A 21,247-nucleotide genomic window follows, 5' to 3' on the forward strand; every position below is an offset into this window, starting at 1 on the left:
AGCGCATGACAGTTGCATCAATTGTCGGGCTCTGACCTTAGCAGCCTTCAGCTTCGTAGTCAGAGGCACGGCGGACACGTATGGGCCAGTGTCATGTGTCTTCATTATTTTCCTTGGTTTACTTTAATTAACTGCAGCGCATGACTGAAAGCAGAACATTCAGGCGGATAATTTAAAGGGCAGCCGCTAATACACGACCGTGTCATGTCATCCTTTATAGTAAAGAGAGGGAAAAAAAAAACGCAAAAGCACTCCTCCCTGGAGATGATACAAGGCTCGAAATATTTCAAGAACTTCATTTCAGGAGCACGTTTTTAATTTGGAGGACCTATTCTTTCTTTGCCGGTTACTCCCAGGGGCTCGAAGCACGGATTTGATTAAAAAATATGACAACGTAACAGGGGCGTTAAACGTAGGGCTGCAGCGATCGAATATTTTAGACCGAGAATAAGCTCTTGAATACTGCATGGAATAATCAGGTATTCCGCTGAACTAAACGTGATTATTTTTGCTTGTATAAAGAGCAAATATGAATACAAAAAGAGAAAATAGGCACTTATAAACGGATGACCAATTGCACAGTTGTTAAACTACAGAAAGCCTTTGAGCATTTATCCAGAATAAGAATCATTCACAATTAGCTTCCATTGAAAAAAAGAAAAAAAGATAACGTGGACCAGGACACAAGTGAGTGTTCAAAACGGTCGACGACATAGATTACAATCAAGTGTTTCGATGATTCACTCCCTGAAGAAGATTTTGAAAACTTTCTCTAACTTTGGCGCGTGACCCTCATGCGGAAAAATCCGTTCGGATGGACTGAGGGTGTCATCGACCTTCCGTCCACCGTCAGCTGGGATAGGCTCCAGCGGCGCCGTGCGACCCTGTTCAGGATAAGCGGTCGTCATCCAGTTCTCGATGATGATTATTCTAAGAACCACTGTGGTACAATGACGTTGCATCATTCTTTGATTGTCATTTGTCTGATGAGACAAGTTCAAGAGGATTTCATCTTGAATCTTGAGGGGTGTGTCTTGCCCTCAAAATACAACATCTATCCAAAATAGCGACATGAACAAAGTCCATTTTCTCTCTCGGCGGGTTTGTGAAGAAGGAAAAAAACAAAACGTGTTCATTTTGTTTTTTTAACGGTGTGGTTTCGGAGCGTACTATGCGATTCCTCATGCGATGCAGATGAGTTACTTTGAGCATAACTTGCGTATTCAGGAGAGCAAAGTGCTTTTGGAAGCGCATGCTCTGCCTTCTAAAATAGTCCTTTGGGTCAGGCTGTGAGGCATCCCCCTTTAATTAGACATCAGAGCAGTCTTAATCTTGTTGCTGGTGACTAATTGTTGCAAAAGGCCTTCATGGTGTGAAGTCAAAAGCTATTTTCACAGCACCGTACCAGGAGAGGTTTCATTCAAGCCGCGAATGTTTTGGGAACGCCGCTTTATTTCAAAAGGAATACTGACGGACCAAACAAAACTTCAACCCGGTCAGGGAAGCGACCATCATGACCGGACTGTGTGAAATTGCTCTGCCGTCAATTGTGTGAAAGAGTCAAATGCGGCGTGTGTGTAAAACGTTATTTTTTTCTTCAGCAACAGACAATGATATTCCACGTGCAGCGCGCAGGCTCCAAGGTGATTCTTTGAAATTGGCCAGCTTCCAAATACTTTGCCCTCTTCTTCTCCGTGCCACCAACTTTTGATGGATGATGCTACTCACAAGGGTTGTGGCCGTCTACCTCCTGAGGCTCGGATAACTGATGGGCGCTCCCCGCTCGATACTTGCTGCCCTTGATTAGTATGTCAATTGATCGCAGTGGCTGATTATGTAAAGTGCTACGCCACTAACTCATACAAATGGAAAGTTGCAGATTCATGCAGTGGAAAGTAGATTCTCGGATTGGCAGATGGGTCAGTAAATGGACATTTCCAACTGGCCCATTATTTTTAAGAAGCCTTTTTAAAATAATAATAATAATATTTATTTATTTATTTATTTTTGCTGTCACTAAATGTGATAAACAAGGTTAAAGGTGTCACAAAAGCTCTGCTGCAAAATTAAGGTCCAAGTCCGGTGCTGGAGATTCCCCATCCAGCGTGTTTGAGACGTCTCGCTCCTCCAACTCGCCTGATTCAAATGATCAGCTCATCAGCAAACTTTGCAGAAGCCGGATCGGATCACGATCAATTGAATTAGGTGTGTTGGAGGAGGGAGAAATATAAAACAGGCTGGATGGAGGCTCTCCAGGAGCAGACTTGGGCCCCCCTGGGTTAACTCTTATCAAATGATGCCAATACCAAGGAATTGTACCCAACTGTTATCATACGGTATTGCTCCAAAATCCGTCGATAACTTAGAATAAAATGTACTTGTAGCCTTCTGAATCTCACCACCATACTTTTGATATACTGAATATATTTTCTAGTACATCTACTTAAAAAAAAAGTATCTGGATCTAGTTGATTTTATTTTGTGGAGGCAGGCAACACATTAACATTGATTAAATTCAACACACCATATTTGTCACGATTGCATAGAATACGTTCATGAAGCAAAAGGTCCCAAATGTCCAACATCTCATTTTACACACACACCCACACACATCTTTATGTTTGTCACTGCCCCGCTCTAGTTGAGTAGACGGATTTATTTCGACTGGTTTTTGGATGGCCATGTGGTGCTCATCGTTGGGTTCAATCCAGGAAACACAAGAAGAAGGAATGCGTCAAACGATTTCAATGTTGATGCGAACCCACTTTGAGGACGGTACGGTTGGCTGTATTTCTTGTCGATTGGGTGCTCAGAAACCAGCGTTTGAGACTCACATGCAAATTTTAGACTGGCCTCTCGACTGACGATGGTCCCGAAAGCGTTGGAGGCGAGGCACTGATAGGTTCCGGCATCTTGGTCTTTGTTCAGATGGCTGATTCTGAGGTTGCCTCCAGATAAACTGAAGTGAGATCCAGATTTGGGGTTGAGTTCTGTGCCATTAAGTTTCCATCTAAAAAAAGAAAATGCAAAAAAAAAAATGACATTAACTTCATCACATGTATTCATCAAATGCTGTTTGTCTGAACCACAACAAGCCTTTCCAAATTTCATATTAGTAAGGATTATCAGCGTATATGATGGACCATAATTTGCAACATGCGTCCCATGGCTCAGTAATGACGGCCAAGGGAAAAAAAAAACAAAACAAAAATGAGTATTGGATATCGATCAGAATGAAAAATGGACACATTTTGGATTGATGGAATTATTCTCGATTTATTTTCACTGTGAAGCGTGGAATATTGCATGAAGATCCCCGCCGCTGTGTGTCCTTACAAGGGCGCACCGACAGGAATTTGGTGATGAAAATATCACTTCAGGCCTTTCAATGTCACAAATTGAAAACACTCTTTTGTCGGGCCCCTGTCAATCATGGGGCATTGTCTGCACAAACCAACAAACGTAAGGCTGATCATTTTTGTCTGCACGCTCTTTTCAATGTATTCATCCACATACGTTACATCTGACACACTAGTTTTTGTCAATGACATCAAAGATTCCACTTCAAAGCAGTGAAGGAAAGAAATAATTTACACGGGTCCTGGAACTGCCTTGCAACATATTATGAATATGTCAACCGGTGTTAAGTGCGTTATTTAATAACTATTTACAGTGATTAATGCAGGCAAGCAGGCAACAACAGCAGCTCCACTTTAAGGCACATGCTTTATGTCATCATGCAACAGACCGTGCACACAGTGGCATAAATACAACACCATCTGGCTTATGAGGCTTTAAATGATGGGCAGGCTGTTCATTTTGTTGAGCCTCATGCCTTCATTTGTATCAATCAAAGAAAGAAAAATGACGAATATTTTTTTGCCCCCCCCCACCCTCCGTCCAACGTTCTCGATTTACTACATCATTTGAATCTTTCAAAGCTAGTCATAAAACAGATCAAATCAACTTTTGTCATTTGCGCTTATTTTGTCATGAACCGTTTTTTGACTTCACTTTTAATTTTATCGTTTAGTGCCATGAATTGTTTCGCTCATGCTGGCTGTTCATGTTTTCGCTGTGACAACCGCTTTGACGGGCTCGGACGTCAAGCTGGACCAGAAATAGTTGACATGTACAAATATCATCTGAACTGGCTGTGGTAAGAGAAAAATTGGTACTTGGACCAAACAACTATATCCACTCGATGCCATTAAGTAGCCTGCTGAGAGTGCAAAGACATATACCCATGCTAAGTTATTGGCCAAGAAACATATATAAGTGATATTATTCATTTGTCAATGACCAAGTTATCAGAGATGGTCATTCCATCCCTGGAACTACGTTTTTGTTTTTTGGGTTTTTTTTCCAGGGGGCATCATAACCATGCGATCGGCCCGAGCATCCACAGTGCTTAGTACTTCACTGCCACTCACCGATACACTGGAGGTGGGCTTGCCTGAGCTTCACAGCTGAAAACCACCTCTCTGCTCTTCTCCATCGATTCCACAGGGTACACGATGCTACCAGGCTGTTTGGTGAAGACCGGACTCTGGAGGACGGTGCGCACTGAGAGACAAAAAGGCATCGTATTATAAACACAAATGGTTACAAACAGGTTTCTGATGTTTCTTTCTTTCGACTTTCAAGACCATGTTCTTTTATTGCCAATGGAATCTCCAGAAAGCAAACCCTTGCCACCGACAAAACCCAATCTTATGTTCATATGATCCCTGAAAGAAACTGTCAAATATACGGCATTTCTCCTTCTCCTGACCAAGTGAAGTGACATTTTTTTATAGCGTGTCGTGGCATGTTAACCTCTGTGATTGCTACAACAAATGAGATGGAAAGTCTCTCAAGTCTGATTTGTTCTAAGATGTATCTACAGGTGCTACAACTTTCGGAAATAAGTACAATGATCAGCACTGCATTTAAAATTAATGCTTCATATAACTAGGGTGAGTTGTTATTGAGTTATATATATATATAGAGAGAGAGAGAGAGAGAGAGCGAGAGAGAGAGAGAGAGAGAGAGAGAGAGAGAGAGAGAGAGAGAGAGATATGTACGAGCCGACTTGATTGTCATGGTAGAAAGTAGGTCAGAGTAGGGCAGCCCTCCACCCCGCACCCACTCAGGTACCTCAACCAGGCTTCCCAATGGACCACGCGCACTTGCGACGGGCTGATCCTTTTTTTCCCTCACTGTAAAAACATTGCTCATTTGCAGGTTCCTCTGAGGAGGAACAAAGTGAGCTCAACTCAACAGGTTAACACCATAGGGAATATATTGCTACTTATCTTGTTTTTTTTTTTTTTCTCTCAAACATGGTGAACACTGTGCAAGGGAATAAAAAGAAAGCTTTGAGCTATACATCCTTCGCTTCAATAGCTTTGGGACTTTCTTGCATTTCATTTAATTTTAATTCATTCCGTCCAATTTCTTTATTCATGTTGATGCACGGCACCGTGCATATGCGCTGGCGGGGGCTTCATTTAACATTTGAGGCTCATTCTGATTTAAAACATCCTCAGAGTATGAATCTGAATTGAATTTATTGCCATTCTCAGGGACAGGTATCATCCACAGCTATTTGTTGCTGTCCGGTAGTGCACTTTGCGATGAAAACACAATTCTATGACCTTTGGTTGAGTCTAATATTTTATGTATGTGCATGTATTTGCATATAAATCTTTATGGTTGCCGTTTTCTGTTACATTTTGGTGAAATTATTGAAATTCAAGACTGTCTCGTGTGCTTCTTCGCGGGGCTGAATTGAATACGAGCAGATTTGCTTCCATTGACTAAATAGGGAAACGTTTTGCTCTTTCTGTACAGCAGGGGGTGCTGTGCAGCAAAGAGCTGTAATCTGCCGAGAAAAAAAAGAAGCAGAAGCAGAAGACAAGCATTTAAAGACAGAAGTAGGTGTGCAAGCTACTTGGATTGGATTTTCCCCATGACCACAACGCAGAGCTGGATTCTGGCCATTTTAAATGTAATTAAATTAAAGCTTTTGGGCGTTTCAGGAGTTAAAAGAGTTAGCTACAGGCAGCCACCAGTATCTGTGAAATGGATGTCACTTATGTTTGTGTTTGGGCAGGCATTTTTTTGTGGGGGTAGGCAGACTGACAGACTGTATGACGCACTGGCGGACCAGTGAAATTTACCGACGAAAATAACGTGACGGACTGACGAAAAAAATTTCGGACTGATGACGACTGACGGGTACCCAGGTCGAACCTTCCAACCCTCCTCCCATTGACAAAAACGGATGCTGTCCGCAAAGCCCCGCCCCCCCACCCCTCATCGACGAATACATTTTGCCGCGTGACGGCTGCTGTACACACATCACACCTCCCACCCTTGTCGAGAATATTCCCAGGCTGATTTTTGGGCCCAATACTTGCATAGAAGTGTATTCAAGGGTTCATTTGATGCATGCTTTCTTCTGATGAATGGCAAGTTACAATGTTTTGCTATTATACAACATGAATATTACATCATGCTCGATGACTGTCCGGAGGGAAATGGCAGAGAGACGTCAAAATGTAGCCAGCGTGTCGTCATGAGAGAGAGCGCGTCAAATTTAGATACAAGCTCGTAGTCGTGTGTTTGAGAACGTTTCACTCGTGTCTTTGAAAGTGTTTTCACTCGTGTTTATGAGGGTGTTACAGTAGTGAATGAGAATGCTTCCAGTAGGGTGTATGAGAGCAGTGCGTGTGACAGCTGTTTTAGTGTATAAGAACAAGAAACCCACTCGTGTAAATTTAGTCGTAAGTTTAAGAGCTAATCTTGAATTACATTTGTCCCGAACTGCTCCATGTATTCATATTGAGCAGAACAGTAATCCAATTGCAGCAAAGCTAATTTGCATATTCATGAGAAATCCAACTGTCTCATGTGGATGGCAATTTTGACCAAAGGGACTGCCTTTAAAAAGGGCGTCCTTTGGTGTTTCCAACACAAATGATCTATTAGCAGTAAAACAAGATCAAATATTATTAAAGGGAAAAAAAAAGTGATTCAGGACCTTCAGCCATCTGTCTGTTTGGAAAAGTAATGACTCACCCACTACCAGTTTTCTTCTGCTAACATTATTGTGCATGCTGTATATGAAGTGTCCATTATTGACAAGCCTTCCTGTACAGATTGCAGAGCCATCATGGAACCAGTGTTAAGGGTTCACTCATGCAATATATGTGAGGAGTCAAGTTAGGACAGAAATAAACGGTAGTTGATTGCTTCATCATCCTCTAATTACAATACTTTTGAACATCACCTTGTTATTTTGTCTCTCCAACAAACTCCCCAGACATGCGACAAACACGTATACGAGTCTGAGCACATCTGATGCAACACCACTGATGCAACACACCTGGCGACAAGGTGAGACTTTAGCACAGGTGTGAAGCCAGGTAATAATGGAATAGTATCTCTCTTTGGAAGAGAAAATCATCCGCCAACATTTTCTGTACAATAAGTTCAATGCAGCCCTACTCGTCTAAATATGGCATTCTAATTAATATGAATATGAGTTAAGCAGTAAAATCCACCAGTTTTTTTTTTCCATCTCAGGGGGCGGCCATTTTGCCACTTGTGCTGCGATTGTTTGTTACCTGAGCCCTGAGCAACTGTGAGATCATTTTTAGTCAACAGCCTTATTTTGAAGGTTTCACGAGCCGGTCAGCTGTTGTTAAGATACGTCACAAGGACGCATTGACTGCTCCGATGAAGGGTGAAGTGACAGCCGAAACTGTCAACTAGGTCAAAGATTTTCTCTTCACTAAAAAAAAAAAAAAAAAAAAGACAATTTTCTGGGAAAAAAAAGAAACCTTAAACCAAATTCAATAAATAAAAAGACAAGATGAATGTCGCAGCGCCATGATTGCCTTGTGATTGACTGGCAACCAGTTCACAATGTACCGTACCACTGATCAAAACTTGGACTCCAGTTCACCTACAAAGCATATGAGGGACAAGGGATATATGGAAAGCTGGATGGACAGATTTATCATCCCCATTACTAAAATGGAATGACGCCATTTTACAGTGAATTTAAACTTGAACGTAATACTGAATATGGAGCCACTGCTCTGATTTAAAAAAAGAAAAATTTAGTTTAAGATTCCACCCGTCCTCTCCTTGACTGTCTAGATATATGAATTCAAACAGTTTCATAAATGTGTTTTGTACGTACAATCCTGGTTCATGTGCACACATAGCCTGTTATTCAAATTAATGATTGATTTCTTGGATGTGGCAAAGGGAGTGGGACGGAGAGGGGCAGCGTCACAAAAGGAGCTTGAAATTTCAGACGACATACGCGCATGTACATGACTGCGTGTGCTGCTCGTGCACAACAACAAGGTATTTTCGACTGATTTGATTTCGAGAAGCGATGAATAAAACATGTTTTTTCCCATATGCATATGAAAGGGAGGTGTTGACAAAGCAAAACAAAGACAAAGATGTGGGGCCGTTGGAAAAGCAAGCGGCGAGGTCTTTCTCCTGAACCTGCTTCGAATCCGTAACACTGCCAATTAGCTGGGGCTCGACTAGAAGCCCATCTGGGGATGTCTCTTAGCCCCCACTCTCCCTGACATAATTGCTTCTCCTGAGGAAGAACAGGTGAGTGCACCTTAAGATGTCCAGACATGCTCTTCAATTTGAGCAACTAAACCCGAGCTCTTACTTATGCTGCCACCAAGCAGATTTCAACTCGAAGTGAAAGTATTAAAATAAGATGTGGAGAAAAGTGTTCAGATGCTGAAGAGTGGAATGAATGATATGTTTTATGCTGGTATTTCATGAGTAGCAAAAAATGCTCAATTGATATTTGACAGCAAGGGCAATTCTTAGTTTGCAGTAGCAGCGACGTGCCACGTTACCGTGAAACAAATGAACCTGTTTGCACAACGATGCAAGAATACTCAGTTACGGCCGGACTCACGTTTTGTTTTTATTTGATCGTTTTTGTTTTTTTTTGAATGGCCTAAAAGTGCTTTTTTGCAAATGTTCATTGACCTTAGGGCTTTACTACAGTCTCAATGTAGGTTCGACTTCCATCACCATCATAGGAATAAAACACTGTCATAAAACCGTTTGATGAAATTATGACACCATTGATGTCATCATCGTTGTATTGACCATTACATGATATGATAAATGCAAAAAATGTTTCTGCATAGTGGTGAGCAACATGGGCAAAATGTATCGAATGGTGTAACTTGATAGTGATCGCTATCAAGATCAACCAGGTCCTTGCTCGCTTCGCAAGACACCCTACGTCAGACTAACACGACCACCCGATGACACGCCACTCAGCTTATTCCCAGCAGACATGAGGAGAACCCTGCAGTGGATTAACCCCTGAAAAATCGCACGCCCTGACATTATCCTGAGGCGCTCACTGAGGGACTGTGGCCACGAGTTGACTGAGATGTTAACAGACTTTTTAATCACGCTCCAACTAGCATCTGTCCCAACCTGCCTACAGGCTGCCTTCATCATCCCCGTACCCAAGACCTCCACAGCATAGATCAAAAACTCAATCGACATCACTGCGGACCCTCACCAGTAGGCCTACGGGAAGAATGATTCCATCTCATTAGTGAGATATACTGCCTTCACCCACCTGGAAAGCAGGAACTCCTCCAGTATGTCCACCTACTCTTCCTCGATTTCTTCTCTGCCTTCAACACCATCACCACACAGAACCTGGTCTGAAATTCCTTTACTGGGGAACCGGGCCCTTGACTTTCTGAACAACAGACCACAGACTATCCGGATCCACAACACAGTCTCATCCTCCATTACCACCTGCACTGGCTTCTTCAAGGCTATGTGCCGAGCCCCCTGCTGTTCACACTATTGACCTGTGACTGCTGTGCGAAATTCTGGAGGTGTCATATCGTGATGACCGACACATCACACATATCACCAACAACAATGAGTCTGAGGAGAAAGGGAGGGAGAACATCTGGTGCAAAGATGACAACCTTTGTGAAGAAGACCAAGGAGGTGATGGTGGATTTCAGGAAGGAGAAATGGCCTCTTGCAGTGGAAAAGAATAGCTTATAGATTTCCATCCCGACCTTTACTGCGTATTTACACTCAGTACTTAGTGGGACAGATGGGCCCGGTTTGGAGGTGTTGCTACTTCAAAGCCTTGCGGCATTGTGGCCAAGGGGTCTGTCCGACTGGTGACTGTCAGGTGACCTGACACTTGCAGGCTCACTCCAGGCTGCTCACCCAGTGGAATGACATCCTGTCAGTGTGAACTGGCCTGGAGAGCTCAGGGCAGCGCCATGAGAAGAGACCTTGACATATCAGGCCATCTGACATGAACGTCGACCTAAGAAACGCCCTTCGTGGGTAGTGATGCAGACACACATCATGAGCGCATCGTTTTTGATTGCACTTCGAGCAAAATTCAGTAGCGTTGCTGTTGTGTGAGGCTACACACATGTCCTGTATATCCACAATGACAAGATTATCATGACCTCAATGAACTTTTTAAATGTATCATTTGTGACAATGTTTCCTCCTTGATTGTATTTACATGAAACCTCTGCCATGACCTCAGCAGTTTGTCTTCTTTTCTTATTTGTGATGACGGTAGGCTCGCATTGGTGTCCACTTTTCCCCTGCTAAAGGCAGACTGTGACTCGCTCAGCGTGTCCAGTGTTGGAGTGACACACGGCTAAACGGCCGCACAACTGCCTCGGCCGGCTATCCACTATGTCTTTCTCATCATTAGTGCTCTCCCAGCCAGTGTTTAAATCTGCTACGCTGCTCACAGAGCCATTTCCATGAAATCTCGGTCTAATTAAATGTCGGGGAGGATACCGAAATTGAGTCCAGGAGCAATCTTCATCGCTTTTGTTCTCTACCACATATCATAGACAGTCCTCGATTCTCATCAGTGCCTGAATATTTTAGGTAAACTCTACTGACAAATATCCCGTGAAAATGACTTGGTGTTTGCTTTCCATCAAGATTCCCAGGGCAAGTTTGTGGCTGAGTTGCAGTTGGTTTTGTAAAATGGGCTCACGAGATTCCAGCTATGGGTGTGCTGAGTAATGTTGAGTAATGCTCTTTAGCATGAGGGGAAGTTAACCCCCAAATGTTCTTTAAAATAGTGTTTGTGCGGCTTCACTCGTCGAAACACTGCATTCTGATTCATTTTGCATTTGGGGAATATGAGTTCAGCAAGAAAATCCACCCATTTCTAGCCAGCTCAAGGGGCGGCCATTTTGCCACTTGTTGTGGACTGAAAATGACCTCACACTAACCAATGGTGACTCACCTGCTTTCTGAACCTGAGTCATGATTGATCGTTACCTGAGCCTTGAGCAACTGTGAGATCATTTTCAGTCCACACAAGTTGCAAAATGGCTGGTGACCAGTCTGTGTATTGCCCCTCCCTCTGGTGCCAAGTCAGCTGGGATAGGCTCAACCCGCGCGCAACCCAAATAAGGATAAGCGGTCAAGACAATGGGTGGATTGATTGCACTTCTGTCACTGTTCCTGTTATTCCATTTTGGATGGCATTCATGCTGTGTTGCCAATTTTGAAAGTTTCCGATCTTGACCGCATACACCCTGAGTGTCTTACACAAAATCGGTGCCCCAAAAAATGGAAATTACATCTTCAGTCTTATCAGCTGACCCAAATACACAAAAGCATGACTTGCAATTCACAAAGGCAGCGTCGGTGTGCATCAAAAGTTGTCAATGAGATACCTTACCTGCCAGGCTCCCCATGAGTGACTGCAGGACCAGGAGTTTCCATAGTAACATCATCTTCAATTTTAAAGGGTCAAGGTGGTCTCACGTGCAGCCACAAATATATATGGAGTCCTATTTGCACGTTTCTGCCGTATCAACCTGTACACAAAATAGACGGATGTCATGAGCAAGACGGCAATATACAACATATTGCATTGATTAAACTATAAATTGGAAAGTGACATCCGTCACGAATTCATGATGGATGATCCCCCCCCCCGTGATACGATTGACCGGAGAAAACACCAACACAGAGTGTGAGATCAAAACTAACCACTGTCAAGCACATTGTAAAAGGACCAGAAATTATTTGAATGTGCCATTAAACATTAATTATGTATTGTGCACCTTGCAGCTCAGACCTCCATGCACCTCTCGAAAAGATGCCTTTTATCTTCATGCATCATTAAGAGGCTTGTCAGAGTCAGTCTTTGCTACATCAATAGTGCTGGGCTGGGACTTACTCCTAGAGAGCATTTTCTTCTATTTTTTTTTTTTTTTTACGCATATTAAAGTGTGTCTGATAAAAGCAGCGAGCTCTAGGCCAAGAATAATAATGACTCTTCAGTAAGTGAACAAAACCTTTTAACATTTCCACCTGACGTTAATTTGGGACATGCGGTCAGTACAAAACATTGAGTGAAACCTTCATGGCGAGATGGGAATAACAAATAAAACCCATCAGAATGCTTGTATGTTTACGTAGGCAACATTCAAACAAAATGAAATTGGAAATTTAATGTTGGACGACAGAAAATGGTCACGTTCCTCATTCCTTAAAAATCCGCAGAAGGTACTTTCACCCTCAACCGCTCTGAATCGTCTATTTCGAGAACGAGCGTGAAAGGCAGAAGATTCATTTGACTCGTCCATGCATCTTGCCGAGTGCTGCTTTGATGGCCGTTTTTTTATTCCAGGCAACATAAAGTACGCAGTTGGTGCTCCACAAAGCCTGTGTGAAAGTGCTTTTATTTAATATTTCTGAACCATTTCACTCCAAATAGTTGCTGCTCCAACGTTCCACGGCAAATGGAAATCGCACGCAAACGAGAAACAAATTCGGCCCTTTTCTAGAATTTTGAAGCAACCTATTTTACTTTACTAAACCTTCTTAAAGACGAAATGTACTGATGGTATTGGTGGTACATGGGATACTCATACTGCAAAGAGGCTTGCGCTGTAAGGTGTTTGTTCGTACTCGTCTGTATCCTTTCGTTCAAAATATTAATTCCCTCCCTCAAATTTGAATTGTAAAGACATCTCTGCTCTATTTTGCCCATGTACAATTAATTAAACGGAATTAGAATTCATGCCTTTGCTCCACATTCACAACAGCATTGAATATAACAATCACCTTTGTATTTATTCATGTCCAATTACCTGCACTGCTGCTCCGTCTCATTATCTTGTGTTCTACTACTGTCCACTCCGGCTCTCGATTTACCGGTTGATCTACGTTCTCGCCTTCACCCAATGGTCACGAGCTGCGGGTCGCGACCGAATGAACGAGATCACAGATACGAGCGGCCGAAATGAGTTTCCGCTGCATGACGCCTGGGCTCTCTCTTAGAGATAAGGTGAGAAGCGCAGAGGGGCTTAGAGTAGAGCCACTGCTCCTCCCGTGTTCAGAGGAGCCAGATGAGGTGGCTCGGGCATCTTATTCGGATGCCTTCCGGGTGAGGTGTTCCGGGCAGGTCTCACAGGAAAGAGCTCCACGGAGATGATAGAGCATGCTGCTGAGACTATTTCGCTCGACTGGCCTGGGAATGACATTGCTGTCACAAAAGCTGGTTGAAGGGGCCCAGGGAGAGTCGAAAATCTCAAATAGCAGCTCCCATGACCCCACAACCCGGATAATGAGTGCATGGATGGATGGATGTAAAAAAAACAAAAACAAGAAACTTGTAATTGAAGTGAGACCATAATCAATTGGGACACAACAAATAATTGAGCAGAGGCGACTATTTGAAAACAGTCCATGTAGCAGACATATACCGATCCAAAATAAATGAACGTTTTTTTTTTTTCCTTTAAAAATCAGCCTATATCACTCAACCCAAAAGCAGTTTATCACAAAAACAAAACCATTTTGGACCTCTGTATTGACTTTCTTGCTATTTTTGACATTGACCAAATGATCCTACTCACTACGAATGTGTACACAGATATATTACGATGAAAGTGGGTCATGCAAATTTTTTTTTTTTTTTTTAATGTGTTGATATTTCCATGTGATATTGTATTCAAAGATCATCATGTGAATGGTCAGTTTCATTGATTATTTTTGAGTCTCAACATGTAAAAACAGATACCAATGCCCAGACTCAACTTCCCCAAAAACAGGAGACGATTTGGGCAGGTCACTGACCAGGTAGTGTAGACGCATTAGAACTAGGAGTGCAACTGAAGCACCACAAGTCGGTCTTAGCTGAGGCCGTGCTCATTTCATTTTTTTAATGTGTAGATACAGTATGTATATCTTGATATCATACTAATTTGAATGGGGCAATTCAATTTATGCTCTACCGTGTCTGTTTTTTTTTGCCTGCCACACAGAGAAGTCGACCCCACACAGACGTGCGAGGAGAGATGTCAGAGTGATGCGGGGCAAAAAAACTGCATTTCAACCTTGAGCTGCGCTTGGGTGAGATTCAGCGGCTTGGTCAACAGTAGTCAAGATATAGACGAGCACCTCTCCAACAGCAAGCGGCAATTGATTTTTGTCTGCACTCAAAATCCTAACCCTTAGGAAAACTGATGTTAAACTGAGCTGTAAACAGACAAAAGGTTGCTCCATGCACAGTATGTCTCTTTCCATTGCGAAACCGGCACTGCGATGCCATCCACAGATCAATCCTGAGTTCTGATGGCAGTGAGATATTCCAAATCTCAAATATATATGTACAGTATACAGGCAGAAGAAAGGTCACATCATTTGGAAAATAAACATTTTTAATTGATTGATTACAAATTGTCAAGTCTTTTTTCCAAAAATGGGTCTGCAAGTAAGCCGTTCTGAATTATGACATCACAATTATCCAGCTCATTTACATGATACTCCCCAACACTGAGTTCACCCCCCCCGCCAGGAGAGCTGCTGGACGACATGGTACTATTATGTTCAGGGCAAAAAGCGCAAGCACAGTTTAGCCTCAGCTAACGGTGTTAGAAGAGAGAAGATAACAGCGTTATCTTAAGATCATGTGCAGATACACCCATTTTTGGCAAAATGGTCGGCCAGCCACCAGCCATGTGGGAGTGTGCAATGTATTAAAACTAGAGAACAAACGGGCCAGAGGAGAGAAACAGCTGGAGCAGGTAACGCCACAATGGCGTTTAAATGCCAGACTTGTCATTGGCCCAGCAGTATGTGGGGCAGGATGAGGGCTGGCGCACTGCTTGAAACTGAACCGACCCGAAAATGACCTCATTTCACCATGGCAAGAAATCTGCTCTTTGTGATTCGTCATCGTTGTTTTTTTTTTTTTTTATTTGTGTGGTTTTTTTTCCTTCTCGAATTGTGGGGGAAAAAAAGCACTATGCTGAATGAAGAATATTTTACTTTTAAATACAAATTTAATCAAATTAAAAAAAAAGATATTTTGTGGTGCAGTGACACTACAAATACGGTTGTTGATCAAACAAAATTCCAAGTGAATCATCGCACCAAGTGAAAGCCGGATAATATGGATTTTAAGTGATACAGAAAATGAAGTGCTTTGCTTGACGGTGAGGAGAGAAAATAAATATTCTCCTGTCGCAGCAGTATAAAAACACCGAGAAACTGTGGTGAGTGGTAAGATCTGCGGTCTTGAAAAAAAAAATGGCGGGGGCTCATCTGATTGCAATTTGGTGTGCATTCACCACTGCAGATAATTATTTGTCAAACCAAATATTTCAATAGATTGACAGCCAAAAGGTTTTGGGTTCAAATTTGTCTGAGCTCAGTGGTGCTGGTGAGGAGTTCCCACGTTCCTCTCCATTTTTTTTCCGCCACATTCCAAGACGTCTAAGTTTGATTGAAGACTCTGACGTGTGAGTCTAAGTTCTCTGTTGTCAAAACTGCCATACATCCTTCAGCGCGAGGTGGAGTACTACGAATCTCTGGGGTGTCATCCATAGGAATCCATTGCGCGTGTCCTACGGAGGAACAAAAAAAAAAAACCTCTGCAAGCATTTGTTCATGAGCCTGTGACCTCGATGTCCTTAAATGACTAATCTGTGAGTAACATACAGTCAGATATTTAGGTCGGGTATTTCCATATTGCGGGGAAATCATCCACTTTTCTGTAGTTGGAGGTGAGTCGATGTACGACTACTGCTCTGTGTTTCCGTGTTCCAGTCCCCTGAGTCCCAGTTGCAGTTCTTCACATCTTCAGAGCGTCGGCTTCATCAATCCAAGTCTTATTATGTACTTACTCCTCGTATGCAGTGCTATTCCCACTCTCACATTGACTGCAGTGGTGCATCTGCCGAGCCTCCAGGATTCTTACAATGCTGCCACAGCCCAAGCTACCCATTCATCACAAATATGAAGTTATTTCTTTCGATGCCACACACCAGTCCTCTCCTCTGCACGCACCAATTCACCAAGAGCAGGGATGCCCAAGTGCGGTCCTTTGAGCCCCCCCCCATAGACGATTTTAGATGCCTCCCTCCTCCAACTGAATGGGGAGTGTAGGAGGAGGGAGAGATCTAAAACCGGCTAGATGGGAGCTCTCAAGGACCGCACTTGGGTACCCTTCTACTTTGAAGTCTCCAGTCCTGCGCCTTTCCAGTCCTGCGTACTCATCTTTAAGAGCCGCTTTGTTCACATCCTCAGGTCACTGATGCTTGTTACTTACTTTACCTCGAGCTTTCATTTGTGGGTTTCTCCAAATTTGATATACTGATTTACATGTTTTATGGAGCATGCCGTCACGTGGCTGCACATTTCCATACCCTCAAAATTAAAATAAAACTGAAAAAAAAAATCTAAATGTATGCCTCTGTGAATTATGGAGCTAAATAAGCTTGACAGAAAGTTTCTGGGGGGCAAAATAGTTTGCCTTCAGCAAGGAAATGCATCTGTGCAGTTCTCAGACAAGGAAGAAAATTCATTCTATTATTTGGAGTCATTTGTCTCTACAGCCTTGATGAAGGCAAAGTTATTAAAACGTGCCTGTGGAATGGGGGGGGGGGGCTGGGGAGAACATGCATGTGCGTCCCTGATCCAGAATCAACAGAAAACAAAATCAAGTTATGTGTTGCACATTGTGAGAAGCGGCCACGAAACTGTTCTTGTGATATATATATATATATATATTGGGTTTTTATGCAAAATGAAGATGTTTGCAGACCTTATAGCAGTCAAATTAATAATGCAGCAGTCCCAGAGCCCAAATCCCCCTTCTGAAGCGAGTTGCTGTGGGAATCTTATAAAGCACTCAATTAAAGCTAGTCACAAGGACATACAGTACAGTGTGCAAAGATGTTTGAATTAAAAAAAAAAAAAAAAAAAAAAGCATTCTAGGCTCAGAAAATCTGTGGAGACGCTGCAATGCTTTGTAACAAAAGGCCTGCAAGTTGCTGAGCATCATAAAGCATCTTAAAGCAATAGATTGGTTTACAAATGGGGCATTTACAGAGCCGATGGGACTTGGTAAATGGGTGGAAAATTGTCGTTACTCAATGGGATGACCCGAATCGTTTGCCTCTCAAAACAGATACAGAGTACAAGATAATTCACACGGCAAGCTGTGCTTTAAGCATAACAAATCACAGCAGTTGGTTTTCAATGGCAGGAAGTTTCAACCTCCCTGCCCCCCCCCCCCTTTTTTTAATACGCTTCGGTGAGTCAAGCCATTCTTCAAATCCAAATGGCCGCATATATTTGTTATACGGTGTATTTTTTCAGACTGTTTTTCTCCCTCCCTACCGGCCAGTGTTTCGATTCCACCTCGGGCTAACAAGAATGGCCCGCTGCAAATTCCAGCTAATCAGGGAAGCTATGGAGCGCAGGTGAAAAACTGTTTTCAGCTAGCAAATTGGTGAGCGTGGCAAGGCCCGCAAGACAAAAAAAAAATAAAAAAATAAACACCCACTCTCCCACGTGGCATACAATAAAGACTTTCTCGACAACCCTGATCGGTTCGACTGCAGATTTCACACGTATGCACTTATGGTTCAAAGTGCCGTTATGTGCACGTAATTAATTGTTGCTCTTCGGAATTGTTGAACAACAATTGTTCATGTTGATGATGTGTTGTCGACAGCTGCTGAATGCACCTGAAAAAGTAACTTGAGTCAAGTAATACCTCAAATAGCCAAGTTGCGTTTAAAATCGAGAAATCAGGCAAAGTAAGTAAGTTAGTTTGTCATGGGAACTGCGGCAACGCAGGTGTTGAAGCAATCAAAGTAAAATGAAGTGGATTCATTGGCTGCGAGCAATTGCGGTTGATTCCGTCTCATCTCACTCATTTTCAGGCTCCGCACAGTGTTTCGTCTGCTCTGTTAAGTTGAGCTCCGTTTTCGGATCGATGCTGTGCTTGTTCCACTTGCCAGAATTATTCTGCTCAATGCAGCGTTCTCGTTGAAGGAGTTCAGAATCTTCTGATTCCCCCTCCATCCATTTTCTCTACTTTTTGTCCTTGTTAGCGTCAAGGGAGAGCTGGAGCCCACCCCAACTGACTTTGGGCTAGAGGCGTGGTACACCCTGGACTGGCGACTCGCCAATCACAGAGCACATAAAAAAATTAAAATTAAAAGAAAAAAAAGCTCTCACACCCACACAACAATTTAAATGGAAGAAAAACCAGTCGACTGCTTCATGTCTTCACTTTGAAAACATCAGCATAACCTTGAGTTTTATTGTCTGATATCACAAATATAATGTTTGTCGTGACGCTCAAAGTGAAATCTTCGAAAACGATGTTATTTGTTTCTGCTCCAATTCAGGGAGTCGACGCAACAGATTGCGCCGTTCCTGCGGTTTGTCTGTCAGCCATGATTATTTCAAATAAACAATGTAGGCTCATTATCCCAAATTACTGGTGTGTGCCACATGGCCAGACAGGGTAAGCATCGCAGACACATTTCCTTTTACTGTGCAGGCTCATTCAAAACATCATTTCCAAAGCATATTTTTCAGTGAGCATTTTAAACCGACTTCAGCGGAACTGCTTTTCTGGGTCCAAAAAGGTGTTGCCTGTTTTTACAAGTTGTAAGAGTCAAGAGCCACGGTTCCTAAATCGGTGTATACTGTTCCGAACCACACCCCCGTAAATTGCGCGTTCTACCCCAAACCGTGTAAACTAAATGAGGGTGTGTCAACACTCGGCTTTTCAGGGATGCATAGATGGCATCTGTGAACTCACACCGCACAGGATTGATATCTGAGCTCCAATTCACTCCTGTTTAATCCCACCCTATCCTAACTACCGGTTGCAGTATAGGTGGTCAACATCGGCGGGAACGGGATCTGAAAAACTGCGGGGATTATAATAGGGAGGGTCCACTGGCAGGGATTACTAAACATCTGCACTAGAGGCAGATTACTTTTCCCCTCCCGCCTCCCTTAACTTTCATCATGACAGTTTCTGAATAAAGTGGACGGGCATGTATCAGATCAGCAGCAAGTGGAATTCAGACAAGGCAATCGTGTCTGTAAGAGTTCTCTCTCTTTTGGGTCGCATTGTTTTCCCTCGAATGACAACATATGCGAATCAAGCGGATGACGACACACGACTACGATGACCAAAACGGAGAGAAAAATGTCTCACCCACCTGCTTGGTGCCAATTTGGCGCAGCCTCGACTTAATCCGTCTCGGACATCGCCGCCGCGTGCCACAAAGATCCGCGTGACTTCGCTGTGCGCCGATCGTCTTCCTTCTGCGTGTGCGCTACGTTTGACGGGCGGTGCGGCTCTGTGTGACGGCACCGCTGCGCGTCTCCATCTCACAGCCTCCCCTCTCCGTCCGTTTCTACGAGCGTCCTCACAGCCGGGGAAAGTGAAGTGTGTCGCTTGTCCTGAATGCGCCGGGGGGGCGCGACCTCCCTTCCTAGCGGGCAGGAGCGGGGCGCGCGATGGCGGCCGGTGGGCTCGGAGAAAAAGAGAGAGAGCCCTGTCTCTTGAGTCACCCCGGACCAGCCTCTCAATGTGCCGGTCACCCAAGCGGAACAGACTCCCTCCCCTCTTTCTCACCCTCCAACCCCCCGTACTCCCCTCCCCCTGCTGATCCTGGGATGCGAGTTGCTCATGGACCACTTTTGGGCTGCCTGACAATTGTCGCTGCCGTTGATATGAAGGGTAAACGGTGAGGTCCAAACCTAGTTACCGGGTGTAGGCACTGTTCTCTCCTGCTTTCTGGGTTCCTTTTAACAGGTGAACCAAATCCACTGAGCATTGTTCTGAAACAGGGTGTGCGTACAGAATGTCATGCTGTTGAGGTCTCCAAATAGCAAATACACTGAGCATTGTTCTGAAACGGTGCGCGTACAGAATGTCATGCTGTTGAGGTCTCCAAATATTGCAACACATAGTCGACGTCATGCTACTTTCAGAAAGAGTGACTGTCTTTTGAACTATGCATTGAAACATAGTCATTCAATTGTGTATTTTTTATCTTGAGTGCGAGCCTTTTTTTTTTTTTAAACAAACTGTCACATTGCGTGGTGGTGGTGGTGGTGGACCCCAAAAAGCAGGCAGGAGGGGGGCGCAGGTTGTACTTGAAAAATTGTATTGATAAGCAGAGAAAAATAAATCCAAAACAAAGTCCTGAAAACAAAACGAATCCAAAGTATCAAACAAAAATCATGACTGAAGCTAAAACCTAACAGTGACCGAAACATGACGGAAACAAACATGACAGGACAAACAAACAATGTTTGTTGTCCTTTTAAACAGCTAACAACATAACGACCAACAGGTGTGCAGCTGCAGGGAAAGCGCTACAGTGCCACCTATTGGTCACAAACCAAAACATGACACAAACAGAGCAGCTTGCACCTTTTTGATGCGTCACAGACGTCAAAGTCAAGGCTCGGGGCCCGGATCATGCCAAAGTGTTTATATTTCATGTTTCTCGCTGAATGGATTCATTTTGGTGGCAGTTTTGCAAAACATTTCCTCTAACCTACAGCAGACATGACGAGCAGCCCCCTCACAAGTTCCATTTTTTCCATTAATTGAACGCATGCTTTACAATAAATAACAGGAGGAAAACAAACTGAATCCTGACGGAACCAAAAGACATATTCTTCGGTGTATTACATGTTTAAATATGATTCTGGACCTTTGCTCCCCATCATCTCCTTACACGGTCCTTCTGTCATGACAGTATGTCGCATGCATCCCATGGGACACACGTCAGCCTGTCTCTTATGTGACAGTCTGAGGTGAGTGTTCACTTAGATCTTGGGTCTGCTAATGTCAGCTTTCCTCATGCCTGCAAGATTTCTGTAGGAGACTTGTGGACTTCAA

General features: G+C 43.4%; 1 protein-coding gene across 3 annotated transcripts in view; it reads right to left on the reverse strand.

The window, feature by feature from the left end:
• LOC109521503 (contactin-4-like) overlaps positions 1 to 19,920 on the reverse strand; it is an 85,587-nt gene extending 65,667 nt beyond the window's left edge. For all 3 annotated transcript variants that reach the window (XM_019879337.1, XM_019879336.1, XM_019879335.1), the window contains exons 1-4: positions 19,551 to 19,920; positions 11,747 to 11,885; positions 4,434 to 4,566; positions 2,835 to 3,010 (exon numbers count right to left, since the gene is read on the reverse strand). In XM_019879337.1, coding sequence (XP_019734896.1) covers positions 2,835 to 3,010; positions 4,434 to 4,566; positions 11,747 to 11,801 — 364 coding nt within the window. In that variant the 5' untranslated portion in view covers positions 11,802 to 11,885; positions 19,551 to 19,920. The remainder of the gene's footprint in view (positions 1 to 2,834; positions 3,011 to 4,433; positions 4,567 to 11,746; positions 11,886 to 19,550) is intronic.
• Between the last annotated feature and the right edge of the window lie 1,327 nt (positions 19,921 to 21,247).

This window comes from Hippocampus comes, unplaced genomic scaffold, assembly GCF_001891065.2.
Source record: "Hippocampus comes isolate QL1 unplaced genomic scaffold, H_comes_QL1_v1.1 scaffold44, whole genome shotgun sequence".
NCBI classification, from domain to species: domain Eukaryota; kingdom Metazoa; phylum Chordata; class Actinopteri; order Syngnathiformes; family Syngnathidae; genus Hippocampus; species Hippocampus comes.